At 42.1% G+C, this 15,076-nt stretch overlaps 1 protein-coding gene across 2 annotated transcripts in view; it reads left to right on the top strand.

The window, feature by feature from the left end:
• Window positions 1-1,491: 1,491 nt before the first annotated feature.
• Window positions 1,492-15,076, top strand: part of TOM1L1 (target of myb1 like 1 membrane trafficking protein) — a 49,608-nt gene continuing 36,023 nt past the window's right edge. The window contains exons 1-6 of one of the 2 annotated variants that reach the window (XM_053568304.1): window positions 1,492-1,790; window positions 4,066-4,150; window positions 5,745-5,823; window positions 12,412-12,561; window positions 13,193-13,318; window positions 14,114-14,215. In XM_053568304.1, the coding sequence (XP_053424279.1) occupies window positions 1,733-1,790; window positions 4,066-4,150; window positions 5,745-5,823; window positions 12,412-12,561; window positions 13,193-13,318; window positions 14,114-14,215 (600 nt within the window). In that variant the 5' untranslated portion in view covers window positions 1,492-1,732. The remainder of the gene's footprint in view (window positions 1,791-4,065; window positions 4,151-5,744; window positions 5,824-12,411; window positions 12,562-13,192; window positions 13,319-14,113; window positions 14,216-15,076) is intronic. The other variant, XR_008375461.1, reaches the window with a different exon arrangement.

The following is a 15,076-nucleotide window of genomic DNA, read 5'->3' as shown; positions in this document are numbered from 1 at the left end:
TTGTAATGTAAGGAAATCAGACACAGAAAAATTAAAAAAAAAAAGAAAAAAGAAGAAGAAACAAAAGCACTTCTCACATAGAAGTATGCTTGGTTCCTTCCTAGTTCTCATTTTCTGATGGAAGGCCGATGACACACCACCCTAAGCTAAGATTGGTTTCAGGTTGTTTGAGTGTAGGGTGCAGAAAAGGCAAAATATTTTGCTACAGGTTATAGCATGGACTACAGATTAAGTTGGTGATGTCACAAAATAGCTTTCAACAGGCTGCAGGGGTGAGGAAGGAAGTTGATAAATGGCACCATCTGAAATAGCTACTCACCCTGGAAAGGCAGATGCGGAGTATTACTTTGAGGTAAGACAAATCCCATTATGAAAAATATTATATCATCCCAACGAGAAGAATGTTTCGTTCTAGATTTTGGTTCCCCAGGTTTTAGCTCGCTTAGGTCAAGAAAAATTAATAATAGAGTTAGAGATAAATAATAAATGTTAGCCCTTTAAGAGCACACTGCAATTGTGCTGGTTTTACAACAGTAATTGCAAACACTGGTTTTGACCAGTATACTAAAATACACACCACCGAGCAAAGGCTCAAGTCAGACCGGGCTCTCTTGCTCTCCCGGGTCGCCATCTCCAGGGCCAAAATCTGGTTCGAGCCGACTGCAGGAAGCAAAATCTACAGGAACAAGGAGTTTATCTTGCTGCTAATTGACATTGCCTGGACACACCCCACTCTCTAGCAGGCTCAGCTTGCAGGAGATTGTTAAAATCTAATCTGATGTTAACTAAATGTAAAGGAAAAAGAAAGAAATTCCGGTTCTGTAAGGGCAGTTGGAAAGGTGTTGGGCGTCTCAAACTGTGATTAACATTCCTAAGCAGGCCTAAAGCCAGACACACTCCCGGCCAGAAGAAAACGAAAGCCCCTTCCCCTTTTTAGAACAAGTCTGGAAACCAGAGTTCCCAGGCGGTGGGGTTAGAAACCGAGAGTTTGCACAGCGGCGCCCGTGGGCCCTTGAGGAAACTGGGGAAAGACCAAAGGCGCCGGTTCCAGGGTAGCCCCTACATTCGAAGCCAATCTTGCTCCAATCCATCACCCGCAACTCCACAGGACGGGACAAGCCTCCTCTCCCGATATGTGGACCGAGGGAAGGTAGGGGGTAAATAATTGTAGTAATTAAATTTATGCAGGGTTGACGACTTATTTTGTGGATCCCAGACGCTGACCTAAGCAGTTTATGTCCTTCCCGTAATTCTCACAGTAATTCTGAGATTTGGGTTATTAACTCATATCTTTTGTCTGCAAAAAGCAGTGAAAAGTGCGCGGAGCAAAGCGGCAATCTGCCTAGTAAGCTGCGGGAACAGAGCCCGCGTCTCTGATTCCCAGGCTGGAGCTCCCAGGCCGCCCGGCGAGGACGAGAAGCCACCTCGCTCTGCAGCCAGCGCCCCACGGCGCTCCCCGGGGACCCCACCGGGCGCGCGAGCATCGCGTCCCCGCCAGCCCCGCCCGGCGCGCGACAGGTGCGCGGGGCGCCCGAGAGCCCCGCCCCGGTGTCCCTGCCCTGCTCCCCACGCCGGAGCCAGCGCCCCGCAGCGGCCGGGCAGGACGCGCCGCCTCCGCCAGGGCCCGGGAAGCGCTCGGGCGAAGAGGAGGAGCCAAGGGCACCGAGCGGGTGGAGTCGGGAGACGAGAGCGGTGGAGGCGGATTTCCTGGGCCTGGCTCCACGGGGCTACCATGGCGTTTGGCAAGAGTCACCGGGATCCCTACGCGACCTCCGTGGGCCACCTCATAGGTAAGGAGGCTCGGGAAGAGATGCCCAGGAAGGCTTTGGGGACCGCGGGATTCTTTCCCGCTTGGCTCCGTTCTCCGCCTGCGGAGCACCGAGTTGGTCCAAGTTGGAGGAAATACTTCCCCTCCCCCCGCAACTTTCCCAGGGGAACCCTCGTTTCATCTGACTTCGTCTCGGCATTTCTTTTTTGTCCAACTCCTCCAAACGGAGGTTTGCAGAATCCTCCTCCTCAAAATGTGTTTCCCTTTTGATGCCTTCTGGGGATGGAACAGGTGAGCCACCGGATTCAAGCGTGGTGTTTGGGCTTCTACAAGGAGACACCAGGTTAAGTTGTTCAGAAAGGGCGTGCTCTTGAGGGCATAGTATTACAGATTATGCCCATTTTACAGATGAGAAAGAGAAGACCCAGAGAGGTAAAGTGATGTGACCACACTGGGAGGAGCAGGTTTCTCCAAACCATTTTTTTCTAGTGGTGAATTTAGACAAGGTGAGTTGCTTCTCTGGGTAAACAAAGAATAAAAGTGCTTGGCACTGGAGTGAGAGAAGAGAACTGAGGAGGGATCTGGGGCCACAGAGGCCTCTGGGTGGCCGCTAGGGACCGCGCAGCCATTGGCCTAACTCATTTCTTTCTCCTGTGGCTGTACTCTGAATAATGTTCACGAAAGCACAATGACTCTTTTGCCAACCCCAGCTCACTTCTTCCCCATCTGCCTGATTTTCCCCTTGGGAACCGGGTGTGGCAGGAGGGCATATTAATGCCAGGCAAAGATGATGATGTCGGGAACTTTGGGGTGATGAAATCCTGAGGACTTGGTCCTTGTAGTAGGACGGCTCAGAATTGGAGCGTTTAGGTCAGAACTTAATTAACTACTGTGTTACCCTGAACAGGCTACTTGATCTGAACCTTAGTCCCCATGTCTTTATAAGATGGCAAGGGTAGCTAGGGTTGAGAAGAAGGTGATTGCCAAACTATTGGTGGCTATGCCTTGTTGGATAATGGATGTTAGAATGAACCCTGAGCAGAAACAGGTTCAGATTGCATCTTTATAGGTAAAAGAAACTTAAGCAGTCTGCCTGATGAGTTCTTTAATTCTGTAAATTTACTAATTTACTAATAGCCAGCTCTAACTGCCTGCCTGAACCAGGCATTGGTGAGGCAATGGTAAGAGGGTAAGTGGTACTTTTGCAATGCAAGACAAATGCAAAACATACAAAAAGTATAAAAAGGAAGAAATGAATGGAGGGATGAATAGGAGTTTTCTAGGAAGATGAGAAGATTGGGAACAAGAGCAAGAAATGGAGAGGAAACATCTGGCAGACAGCATATGCCTAACAGCACAAGATTGATCAGCTTTGTCACTATATGCCAAGTTCAAATAGCTCTTTTCCTCATTTGAAAGCAAGCAAAATTTTGGGGTTCTCTCAACCAAATTTGGGGTTCTTGTTCTTTCTTCCCTTTCTTTATCCTTTTTGTTTTCTGTCCATTTCTCCCTAGAGTCCCATGTTGCAATGCTTCAGGGATGGTTATTAAGCTCGTTCTTGTTGGGTGTTCCATTTTCCTGTCCAGATAACATTTTGTATTAAAGGGGATGTCTGGAGATGGCTGGGTATCTGATTATTTAATAATGGGGTTCCAGATACAGGAGCATTCAAGTCTGCCTGTTACAGCTTTGGTTAGTTCAGGTGCTAGAAGTGTCCTTGCTCGGTGATTCTGATCTCTTTCTTTTTGTCACCCCCTCTAATTCCAAAATAAATAGCCAGGCCAGACAGCCTAGATTTGAATGCTAGTTCTGTCTTATACTGACAGAGTAAACTTGAGTAATTTCTTTAAATGTCTCTGAACTTCTGTTTCATCATCTCTAACAATAGGTTAAGTGAGGTTGCATAAGATACGATACTTAACACTGTGCCAGTTCACCTTGTAGGTGTACACTCAGTAAGCAGTAGTTTCCTTCTCTGACCGTGGGGCAGAGGGAGATTGAGCCGGCCTGTCCTGGCCTCATGGCCAAATGTCGGGCTTGCATTCTTTATTAATAGGTCACTCATTACTTTTGCAGCAGCAGCATTCTGAACTTGGGTTCTCGTTGATTCCTAAATTACTGGGAATTATTCAGGGAAAAAAAAAAAGGCAAAAAAAACAACAAGAACACTTTGCCCTTTGGTAATATAAACTTCATGGTACTTGCTAGTGGCACCTCAGGCAGATTATTTCAGGAACACCACACATTTTTTTATTCTGTCGTAGCTCAGACTCAAAACAACAGCTTTTTCTTTGCAGAAAAGGCTACGTTTGCTGGAGTTCAGACTGAAGATTGGGGACAGTTCATGCACATCTGTGACATAATTAACACTACCCAGGATGGGTAAGTACAGGGTAGTATCTATGCACTTGCCTCTGAAGAAGCATCAAAAGTACAGCACGTTCTCTCCTGCAAATGCTTTGGTTCTCTTGTTGAAAGTGTGCTTTCATCATCTGTTAGGGACTCTACCTTTCGAAGACATGTCAGATTGAAATACTGGGGCAGGTGGCTTGCTTCAGCATGTAGAATATCTGTGAATGCTTTATAATTTTTGGCCTCTCTTGGCCTTTTTCCTAAGAGTTTCAAATTTTGTCTCTGTGAACCTAAATTCTTTGTTTTTGAAAGATAAGACAAAGAAAAACAGAACGATAGATTGTTTCCTTCTTTAGAAACTTCTCCGGTTCCAATGGCCAGAGTTTTATGTAACTCAAAAAAATACTATCAAGAAGCTAGTTGACTCCTGGTGGTGATCTATCTATGGGCAATTGTCTCTATTAACCAGGAACACTCTAGCAGTCTTTTTTTCTTCCTGTCACAGGACAATTTTTTTTTTTCTTCTAAATAACCAACATACCCATATTTACACTGTAGTCTTAAATGACGTGCTATCTTGTATTATACTTTTTAAACTTTAGAGAATTAGTTATTTTTTAAAAATTCATTAAGAAGGACCAACTAGTTTGAATTTAGTCAATGGTAAGTTGTTATAAAGGATGCAATTCTAGTAATTTCCTGTACATTTTAAAGTAATAACTGACAGCAAAAGAGATTCAGTTTAGCTTAGGTAGGTAAACAAAGCATTATACTTAATTATTGATTAAATATCAGTAGAAAGTGCTTATGGTTAGTATTTTTATGTATTTGTAGTTTTGCCCCCATTATCTTATTTATCATGTGTAGATCCTTTGTGAACCTTTTCATTGACAGTACCAATTTCTCCCTTGACACTATGAAAGGAATTTAATAGATAAAGTTTGTCCCTCTACTTATGGTTTTTGCCTTACGGTGTAAAATTGTGGCCTGTTGGAAACTGAACTAGGTTGTTGTAATTCCTCTTAGGTCCCCTTGCTTATGGAGTACTCAGAAAATACTAGTAGTTTTAATTAAAATAGTGACTTTTATTATTTTATAAGCTACCTTTCCAGTAAATTAGTTATCTGCATTAGAGGAGGGATACAAACTTGACCACATTTCCTAAGGAGTGCCTTCGGGGTTAAATTCTTTTATAAAATATTTTGTTTGATTCCCAGAAGGAGGTAGGTGGTATTGTCAGCCTACCTGCATGAGAAAATTCGGGCTCAAGAAATGAAGTCTATTGCTTAGAGCAGTGTTTTTCAACCTTTTTTTTTTTTTTTAATTCTCACAGCACACTTGAACCTAGAGTTAAACTTCTCTAGGCATACTTAAATTATGTTGATCAAAAAAAGGGATATACTTAACTATGCTTTGAACTTCTTTTGAAAATAATTTAATGAACTTTAAAAAAATTTATGGCACACCAGTTGAAAATCACTGGCTTAGGGTTACGTAGCAGAGCCAAGCCTTGGTCTTCTGCTTCCTAGCCATTTCTCTGTCCAGAGTGCATTTCACGTTTCAGAGCGACTGCCTGCTTTCAGCAATGTTTAAATGGGTGATTTCGGTGTCTCTATTGCCATAGGCCGAAAGACGCAGTAAAAGCTTTGAAGAAAAGGATTTCCAAAAACTACAATCATAAAGAAATCCAACTAACTTTGTCAGTAAGTACCTTAATGTTATAATTAAGACTCTGAGACTTCCCAAGCCATAGTTGTATTTTCACCCTAGGTTTAAAAAAAAAAAAAAAAAAAATTGTGAGATATCTAACGGGTTAGCCAAGTTGTACAGGGTGAGTTAAAACTTTTCATTTAGCTAGGCGTGGTGGCTTACGCCTATAATCACAGCACTTGCTAGGTCTAGGTGGGTAGATTGCCTGAGCTCACAGGTTCAAGACTAGCCTGAGCCACAGCAAGACCCCATCTCTTAAAAAAGAAAAAGAACTCTTAATTTATTGAGAATTGCAGAATAAAGAAAGTTTAGTTTATTATAATAGCATTTCATTTCATGGAAAGAACTTGTTCCTGGAACATCAGTTTTTCCTAGTTAGGAAATAGGGATTAATTGGTGGTTAAAAACTTGTAATGGTGAACTGATCAAGAAATTTGTATATATGTGATTAGCCATAATTGAAGATGGGGAGACTTGAAGTCTTGAAGAAATGTCTCCCTTTAGCTTTCTACATCCCTTGAACACCTTTGTGGAATCCTAAGGTACTTCAGCTCGTTAACTTCCAGCCGGGTTCTGCTGCCTAGTGAAATTTGGAGCACGTTCTTTGTTGATCTAAGCAATTCTCCTGTGTATACTGTTGTCTGTGAATTGGGTATGGATTCTTATTTGATGTGTTCCCATCCCCCCACCCTCTTCTTTGGCCACGTCACCTCTTCGGTCACGTTGGTGAGTTGCCCTGTTTACATTAATATGTGTTGCAAGCCCTGCCTGCTGCCTGAGAAAGAGCTATATGGTTTTCTGATTTCTCCTGCCTGCCTTTGTTTACCTCAGCCCAGCCCAAGAGCATGCAGGGTTGCGGCACTAATCAGCCAGCTTCACACTGCTCTGAGGAGCTTTGAGTATGTTTATCAGGGAGGCAGATATGAGCATAGCTCCCAGTCCCTGTTTTCATGTAAAAGAAAATATATCACGTTTTGCATACTTGGAAACTCACTGAATGAGAAGAAATAAATTGAATAGTCTTCACGATTTGATCACTAAAGAAGCCTTTCAAATTGGGATTTGAATACAGTTTTTTTTTGGCCAGGGCTGGGTTTGAACCCGCCACCTCTGGCATATGGGACTGGCGCCCTACTCCTTGAGCCACAGGCGCCGCCCGGGATTTGAATACAGTTTTAGAGGCATTTTTCTCCCCCATTTTTCCTTCTGTCTCTCACTTGTAGCAGAGCACCTCAGGAAGGTCACAGAATAGAGGAAAATACGGAGAGAGAGGAGTAAGGCACTTGGGTAGAAGTACCAGAACGATGGGTCAGTGATAGAAATGGCTGCCACCTGACTGATGCTCTGGACGACTCTGTGAAGTAGTGGTATAATTAATTTCACCGATAAAGAAATCGAGATTAGGAGACGTTGAGGGATTTTTTTCCCCAAGATCAAATAGCTATAAGGTAGCATAGACGAGATTGGAACCCAGTCCTCAGATTCCAAATTCCACACCCTTGCTTCATAGCACTCAGAATAGAGCCTTTTAAAAGAACAGGCTGCTGTATTTCATTTTGTCTTCAGCTTCTTTTTCTGGTGGTGCAGGGCCAGTAACATCTGGCGTTGACTGAAGTCATGATTAAGTACCCCCTGCGCACTCCTCATCCCATCTCTCCTGGTGTCCAGGAAGACTCGAGGGCTAACAGAAAGAACTGTGGGACTGGGATGGAGATAGGCAGAGGTGCCCCACAATGAGGTGGATCTAGGATATCTCAAGGCAGCAGCAGGTTAGGAGAACGGAGGGAGGAGGTCAAGACAGAAGGTGAATTTATGCCCCCTCTGTATCCCAGCACGGGGCATTATTTTGCCTTCTGTAAGTTATTGACCCTCATGATGGTTTGCCTCTTCCTCTATTCTGTCCAGTCTATATGACATTCCTTAGCCACATCTCCGTATCTTCCTCTTTCATGGTTTCTTCCCTCTGAGGGGACCAGGGCCCTTCCCTGAGGAAGTTAGGCGATTCCAGGGTGTTGTCCCTTTGGCCTCCATTGACCATTGGCCTCCTGCTCTTCTTTCCCTTAACGTCATCCTAATTTCTCAAGCCTGACTCCCCACGAGCTTTCTGTTCTCATTACCTGTCCCACCTCAGATAGCTCCTCCACCTCATGACTTCCGTACCTGACTTTAATAGTCCCTGAAGCCAAACTTAATTATGAGGGAAACTAGTCACAGAAGGAATCACCCAATGTCTGTCAAAGGCAATTGTAAGTTTAGCAGTAAACTCTTTAAAAAGTAATCCCCACATATGACATTTCCATTTTATTACTGTGAGGTGATGAGAGCCAGTCAAAGTCAATTATCAATGTTCTTTGTATTATCTGTCATTTTGGGTTCTCCCTGGCCTCATTCACCTTGATATAAGGTCTCTGATGGAATCTGACTATACCACGATTCCTGCCATCAGTCACTAGAACAGTTTTGTCAAAAAGCCAGTGGTTTTGTTGTTTAAAGAACATTTTGTTATCAAGTTTTGTTACTTGGAGCCAGAGAGTAGTCTTTTCTTGAATGAGTCGATTTTGATAAATCTTAACAAGACACAACTACAGGCAGTCCCCAAGTTAGGAACATCTGAGTTATATACCACTTGCACTTACAGAGGCTGTTACAGTAAGTCCCGAGTTACAGACATCTGCCTGACATGCAACTTGCACTTGCGAAGGGAGGCTATTACAGGTAATAGGTAAATGTCCCTATTCCAACTTACAAATTCAACCTAAGAACAGATCTATAGTACCTATCGTTCATAACCTGGGGATTGCCTATACTAAGTGGTTAAACAGGTTCCTGAGACTCAATTAATGGATAAGCTTCTGTGGAACACTTGCTAGGCGGTGAGCTCCTAAGGGGTGGGGTTCAGAAGATGTGTAAGATGTAGCGGTCCCTCCAGAAGCTTGTTGTACTTCCAGAGAGAAGACCAAGCTTTCTGCTGGGTGTGTTATCGTAGGACAGGATAGCCGGACCTTGGTAGAGACACCATGGTTGGTCCAGGCATTGCCTTTGGCTCTGATGGCCCTGAAATACAGTGTTTGCCATTCTGCCAGGTTTAGAAATTTATTATGAGAAATAAAATTGCCAAGTAGCTCTCCTGGCCTCTGAAAATACCCTTATCGGCAGATCATCACATTCTGTTCTGCTAGGAAGTCCTCCATGGAGGAAGATGATGAGAATACAAATCATTTATTGAGGTCCTGCCTTGTTTCATATACTCTTTGTAAAAGAAGGTGCCCCTAAAATGTATACACATTTTAAGAAAAGAAAAAACTGTATTAAAATTGTAATACTCAAGCACATTTGACTTCTGCAGTTATAAGAGGTCCTCAACCTGACTTGTATGCAACTTTTGTCACCAGCATATATTGAGTTTTACAGTTTTAATACAGTATTTTTCCTTTCCTGAAATGCATAGTCATCTTTTGGCAGCCTCTATATACACGTATGTATACACACACACATATATATTCACACCCATGTCTTTATTTCATGTACGTATGTATTATATTTCATCTGGTCCTCACAACAAGCCTCTAGAGGGAGGCATTATGCCTATTTTGCAGACAAAGACACCAGGCTTACGGTAAGTGATTGCCCAGCCTAGCACAAAAGGAGAAGTGGAGCCTGAAGTCACCCACTTCAGTCTCTTTGGGCTCCTAGGTTCTCTGTTCCAGCTCAGATTATGGATTCTTGGTTGTCCTGTTTCCAAAGAGAGGTTATCTGACCACATTTGTGCCAAAGCTGAATTTCAACATAGTATGTAAAAGCAACATATTTAATTTTTCCCATTTGCCACGGGAGATGTCATTATCTAAGTGGGCTGGGGGTGGTGGTGAAAGAGGTCCTGGTAACATAATGGAGGAGGTGAGATAGAAGTAATTGGTCTTGACATTCCCGATTCCGCCAGGAAACACAAAGGGCATGACTGCTGATCTCCAGATGTTAACAATTTCAATATTTCATGTGGACCCTTTTATTTTGTACTTGTGTCTCCTGGGAATGTTACCCATTATCATAAAATTTTGTCACTCCAAATATAAAAGTTAGCTTGTGGAATATTTAGCAAGAATTCACTTAGGGAAAGGAAGACTTAGAGGCTGATTATCTTGCCTAAGACTACAACTAATTGGGTGAAATATTTCTATAAACTCACTGGACCAGAGGTACATTTTTCTCTCAGAGTTTCACCCATTAAAAACTCAATAATCTGTCAAGCTAAATGTCATTCGTTATTCACTTTTCCAACGTAGTCTAACTGACTTGTATTGGTATAGATTCATTTTAGTATGTTTTGGATTTTGTTGTCATTTTCCCTTGCCTTAAAGGTGTTTCCCTTGGGTTTCACATGGTTGCGTGTGCTTGGGTTCTATACTCTCCAATTGCCTTAAAACTATAGCTTTCCTCCCTGCTGGTGCTTTTTGTATTGCCAGTAAAGTGACACTCAAACTACAGAGCATGGTGTAAAGTCAATTTCTGGGGCTTCTTCTCTGCAGAGATGATTATACCTATCCTGGTCATGTTATGGCTTCTGTAACATCTCTAACTCGAGGTAGTGGCATGGAAACTAGAGATTTCATTTTGTTTGTAGATTACGTTTAGAAATCTACTTCCTGCATGCAGTTCTTCAGTACCAGCTCATTCTTTCTAGTCTGCTTCCTGCTCGTGTTGCTTTATGGATAATGTTTCAGGGTGACTAATGATGCCACTGGTGGACAGACTCAGCTCGATTTTCCCTCAGCCCATGTTCTTAATTGTTGGATATCCCATCTTCCTGGAGACTTCTCTTTTGACTTTACCTGTGCTATGTTCCCCTTGTTTTGTGCTTCGGTTTCTATTGGTTGATTGATCTTTGATTGCCTTCCTTAAGTTTCCTCTGACCCGAGTGATCTGTGAACCTCCCCCACCCACAGGCTCATAAGAGGCAGCCTTGATGGTCATTTTTGGTCCTTCACTCTCCTGATCTATACTTATACGTGTATAGCTCTCTGCTAAACATATACTTGACCACCCATCTGTCCTTTTAAACTCCAGGTATCTAAACTGCAACTCATCATTTTCACTACTAGACCCACCCCAGCACCACCACTTCCAAATTCCCATCAAGGGTACCCTCAGTCTCACGCTGAATGAAAAGTCACAGTGATGGGTCATCTTCCTTCTTCAACAAACCCTCAGTCATTTGAAGTTCTTTTATAACGTCTCTCATGACTCTCCCATCCTTGAACTTACATCTTCTTAATTTAGGCCTTGTCTGCATCATGCCTATATTCGTGGGGCCCTGCTAGACCTTTCTGTCATTCTAGGGTTTTTTCACCCTCTGATTCCCTTTGCAGAGTGCTGCCTGATTACCTTTCCAGAATAAGTACTTTGCAACCCTTAACCTTTTCTTCCACTTCAGTGTTCAGGTGTGACGGTGACAAAGCAACAGAAATCTTTCAGTGGCTTTTTTAGTTCCTTCAAGATGGTATCCAAACTCTTTATACGGCTGCACAAATTTCGTATGCCATATTTGTTATTCCATTTATTTGTCTAGAATATAGCTCTATACACATTTTTACTTAGGTCTTTTTTCAAAGCTCAGCTTAAGACCAGCTTTTGCCCAAACTCTTGTAAGACCACATGGCCCTACATAATGATACCTATATAGGTCTATGGCTAGGGTAACTGTGCAATTTGTTACCAGAACCAGGACATTTTTGAGAATGAAAGTGTGTATCATCATTAATAAAGCCAGGACAATAGGAATATACCAGGACTATGATGGATAAACTGGGACAGATGTTAACCCTGTCTAAGCTCATATGTTTTGCTCGTACTTCCCCTTACTTCTCAGCACTTACTGCCCTGTTTTGCCCTTAAAGCTCTTCTGGTTGTGTTGGGACTCCCCAGTAAGACCATCCTCTAGGCCTGCCATCCTCAACCCTGGTAAGACCAGTACTGGCTTATGGCTGGTTAGGAACCAGGCTGTACAGGAGGAAGTGAGCCGTAGGCCAGCGAAGCTTCATCTGTATTTACAGCCACTCTCCATCACTCGCATCACTGCCTGAGCTCTGCCTCCTGTCAGATCAGCAGTGGCATTAGATTCTCATAGGAGCTTGAACCCGACCATAAACAGAGCATGAGAAAGCTGTGCACTCCTTAGGAGAATCTAATGCCTGATGATCTGAGTGGAGATTTAATGTGCTTGAATCATCCTGAAACCATCCCCCTGTCCCCCAGTCCTTGGAAAAATTACCTTCCCAAAAAGGTTGGGGACCATTGCTCTGGGCAGTTACTGCATGCTTATACTTTCTTGTTTCCCAAGAACTTAACATTTGCCATATGTTTTAGCAGATATGAAATTCTGTTTGTTCATTAAAATGCTGGTGGGAATTATTATTTAGCAGTTTTTGCCTTATAGAGAAATACAATGTTTAATTTTTTTTTTTTTTTTTTTTTTTTTGGCTGGGGCTGGGTTTGAACCCACCACCTCCGGCATATGGGACCAGCGTCCTACTCCTCCAGCCACAGGCACTGCCCCAGTGTTTAAATTTTTTTCTCCAATTTAGCTTATGGACATGTGCATGCAGAACTGTGGGCCAAGTTTGCAATCTCTGATTGTGAAGAAGGAATTTGTTAAAGAGAGCCTAGTTAAGCTGCTGAATCCCAGATACAACTTGCCATTAGACATTCAGAACAGAATCTTGAGTTTCATTAAGGTAAGTCTGATGTATACCTCGTGGGATGATAAATTTCTAAGATCAGGGATTTAATAGGGTATCTCTGGAATTGTTGCAGTGATCTTTTATATACCTAGGATTGAGCTAAAAAGTGTGTTTATTATTTTAGTTTCTGTGTAATAATCCTTTCACAGCATTAGATGGTGCCCTTTTCGTGAAGGAATTTGTAGTCATTCCCTTACTTCCCTCTTAGTTTCTATTTTACCCAGGTCAGGTAGGAAAGATAGTGATGCTTATTTAGCAGGTATGGAAACTACATTCTGGAGTTGATAACTGACTAGTTCAAGTTGATAACTGACTAGTTCTACCTTACAAAAGAATTACTGATGCTATTTTAGAATCTAATAATTTTGGCCTTAGTACAGCAAAAAACACTTGATAGATGGTATTTATCCCAAGTTTTCATTAATATATTGAAGCATGGGAGTCTGATTTAAAATATTTTATAATATTATTATAGCCTTTGAAAGTGAGCATTTCATCTTCGGCATTCCAAAATACCTTTCTTCTTCAGAGTAAGGTACATAATAGTCAATCTATCATGAGCTTAAGGACTGTGTTTTGTTTTGTTTCTGTTTTAACTCTGGAACTTTCCATCTCTTGAATTCAGATTTGGTCACAGGGTTTCCCAGGCGGTGTGGATGTAAGTGAAGTGAAAGAGGTATACCTCGACTTGCTTAAGAAAGGTGTTCAGTTTCCCCCCTCAGATGCAGAAGCAGAAACAGCGGGGCAGGAGGTAGGAGGCCTTTCTTTGACCTGTGCAGAGTATGGTAGTATATTACTTGGGGCTTTTCTCATTGCAAGAAACGACCCTGGCTCTACCTAGCTTAAGCAAAAGATGAATTTATAAGAAGGATATTTCAGTATCTCCTAGAATAACCAATGCTTAGGATTTTGCTACTTAAAAGTGTGATTTGGGGTATAATCTTGTTCAGCATGCTTTGCCCTAGACTAAATCAGAATCATCCTTTTCATGATTTCCAGTATTTTCTCTGCATTAATGTTGAGAAGCACTGTCCTAGAGCCCCAGGCTTTGGGCTTTCCACTCATTGACCCAGGGAGGTATTCACTGGTGCAGAGGAGGCACCTTGCCAGGGTGGCTTTAAAAGATCGATTTACCATTTTCTTTTTAAAATTGAGACAGTCTCACTTTGTTGCCCTCTTGAGTGCTGTGACATCACAGCTCACAGCAACCTCAAACACTTGAGCTCAAGTGATTCTCTTGCCTCAGCCTCCCTAGCAGCTGGGACTATAGGCCAGCTATAGGCATTGCCACAATGCCCAGCTATTTTTTTTGTTTAGCAGGCCTGGGCTGGGTTTGAACCCACCAGCCCTGGTGCATGTGGCCAGTACCCTAACCATTAAGCTATGAGTGCCAAGCCTACCATTTGTTTTTAACACTCTTAGGGAGGGTTCACCATCTACCCAGGACTTTGGTTAACAGTGCTTGAATCAATGGAATGGGAACAATTGGGCTTGCGGGTGGCTATGTTAATTCAAATAATAATATTTCTATATTTCATATTGATAGACTTCTCAGATCTCACCGAATCCAACATCTGTCCCTTCTGCACCAGCTCTTTCTCCTGTAGTTGTTCCCAAGAACTTGACTATGACATTGGTTCCAGAACAGGTAACAATAGCAACCACTGTGTTTATTGATGCCTTTTTTTATATATAGTTTGTTTTTTCTTGTTAACAACATCATGAGGTGTAGGTACAATATTAGCCTCACTCTCCTTACTGAGGAGACTGAGGCTCAGTGATACTATGTGACTTATTATGGTTCATTGATAAGTGGAAACACTCTGATGGATTCTCTCACATTCCGAAGGCCAGGCTGTTAAGAGTTGTGTTTGGCTAGTGACATTCATGGCTCTGTGGGGCCTTGGCTGTGAACTGGATCTTGTTGTTACCAGCTGATTCCTGTTGCTCTTGGTGAGACTGTCCATTTATCATTTCAGAGGGCTCAGGTGGTCTTTTTACTTGTATTGTGCTAAATGAATTGCATTTACTTTGTTTATATCAGTGTATCCAAGGTCTAGACACCCAGTTATTATATGAAACTCAATCATTTCTGTCCTGCTATAGGGAACTATCATTGAAGACTTTGTATTACTATTATTTTTCATATATAAAAATCCATGTGATTAATTCTTGTTAGAATTTAATCCAGGAAAAATAATGTTATTCTCTTTATTTCTTCTTCTCTAATACTGTGAGAACTATATATTCTTTTTGCTTTTCCCTTATTCCCATTGCTTGCCAAGAAACTCAGGATAATTTGTCATTTTTATCCAGGTCTCTAAAACTTTCTTCTACTAGGTACCTTCTCTATATTGATGCTAATCTTTTTTTCCCCTTTATTTTTAACTTTTCTAAAGCATATTTTTGGTTTTATTACAAGAAATCTCAAGTTTTTCAGGTGACAAGGTTACATTTGTAAATTAATTGTATGTATAGTTATATAAATTTAAGTTTGAAAATATTAGAT

This window comes from Nycticebus coucang, chromosome 18 (assembly GCF_027406575.1).
Source record: "Nycticebus coucang isolate mNycCou1 chromosome 18, mNycCou1.pri, whole genome shotgun sequence".
In the NCBI taxonomy this organism is placed as follows: Eukaryota; Metazoa; Chordata; class Mammalia; order Primates; family Lorisidae; genus Nycticebus; species Nycticebus coucang.
Note: the sequence above shows the minus strand (reverse complement) of the source record. Positions and strands in the feature narration are given on the sequence as shown.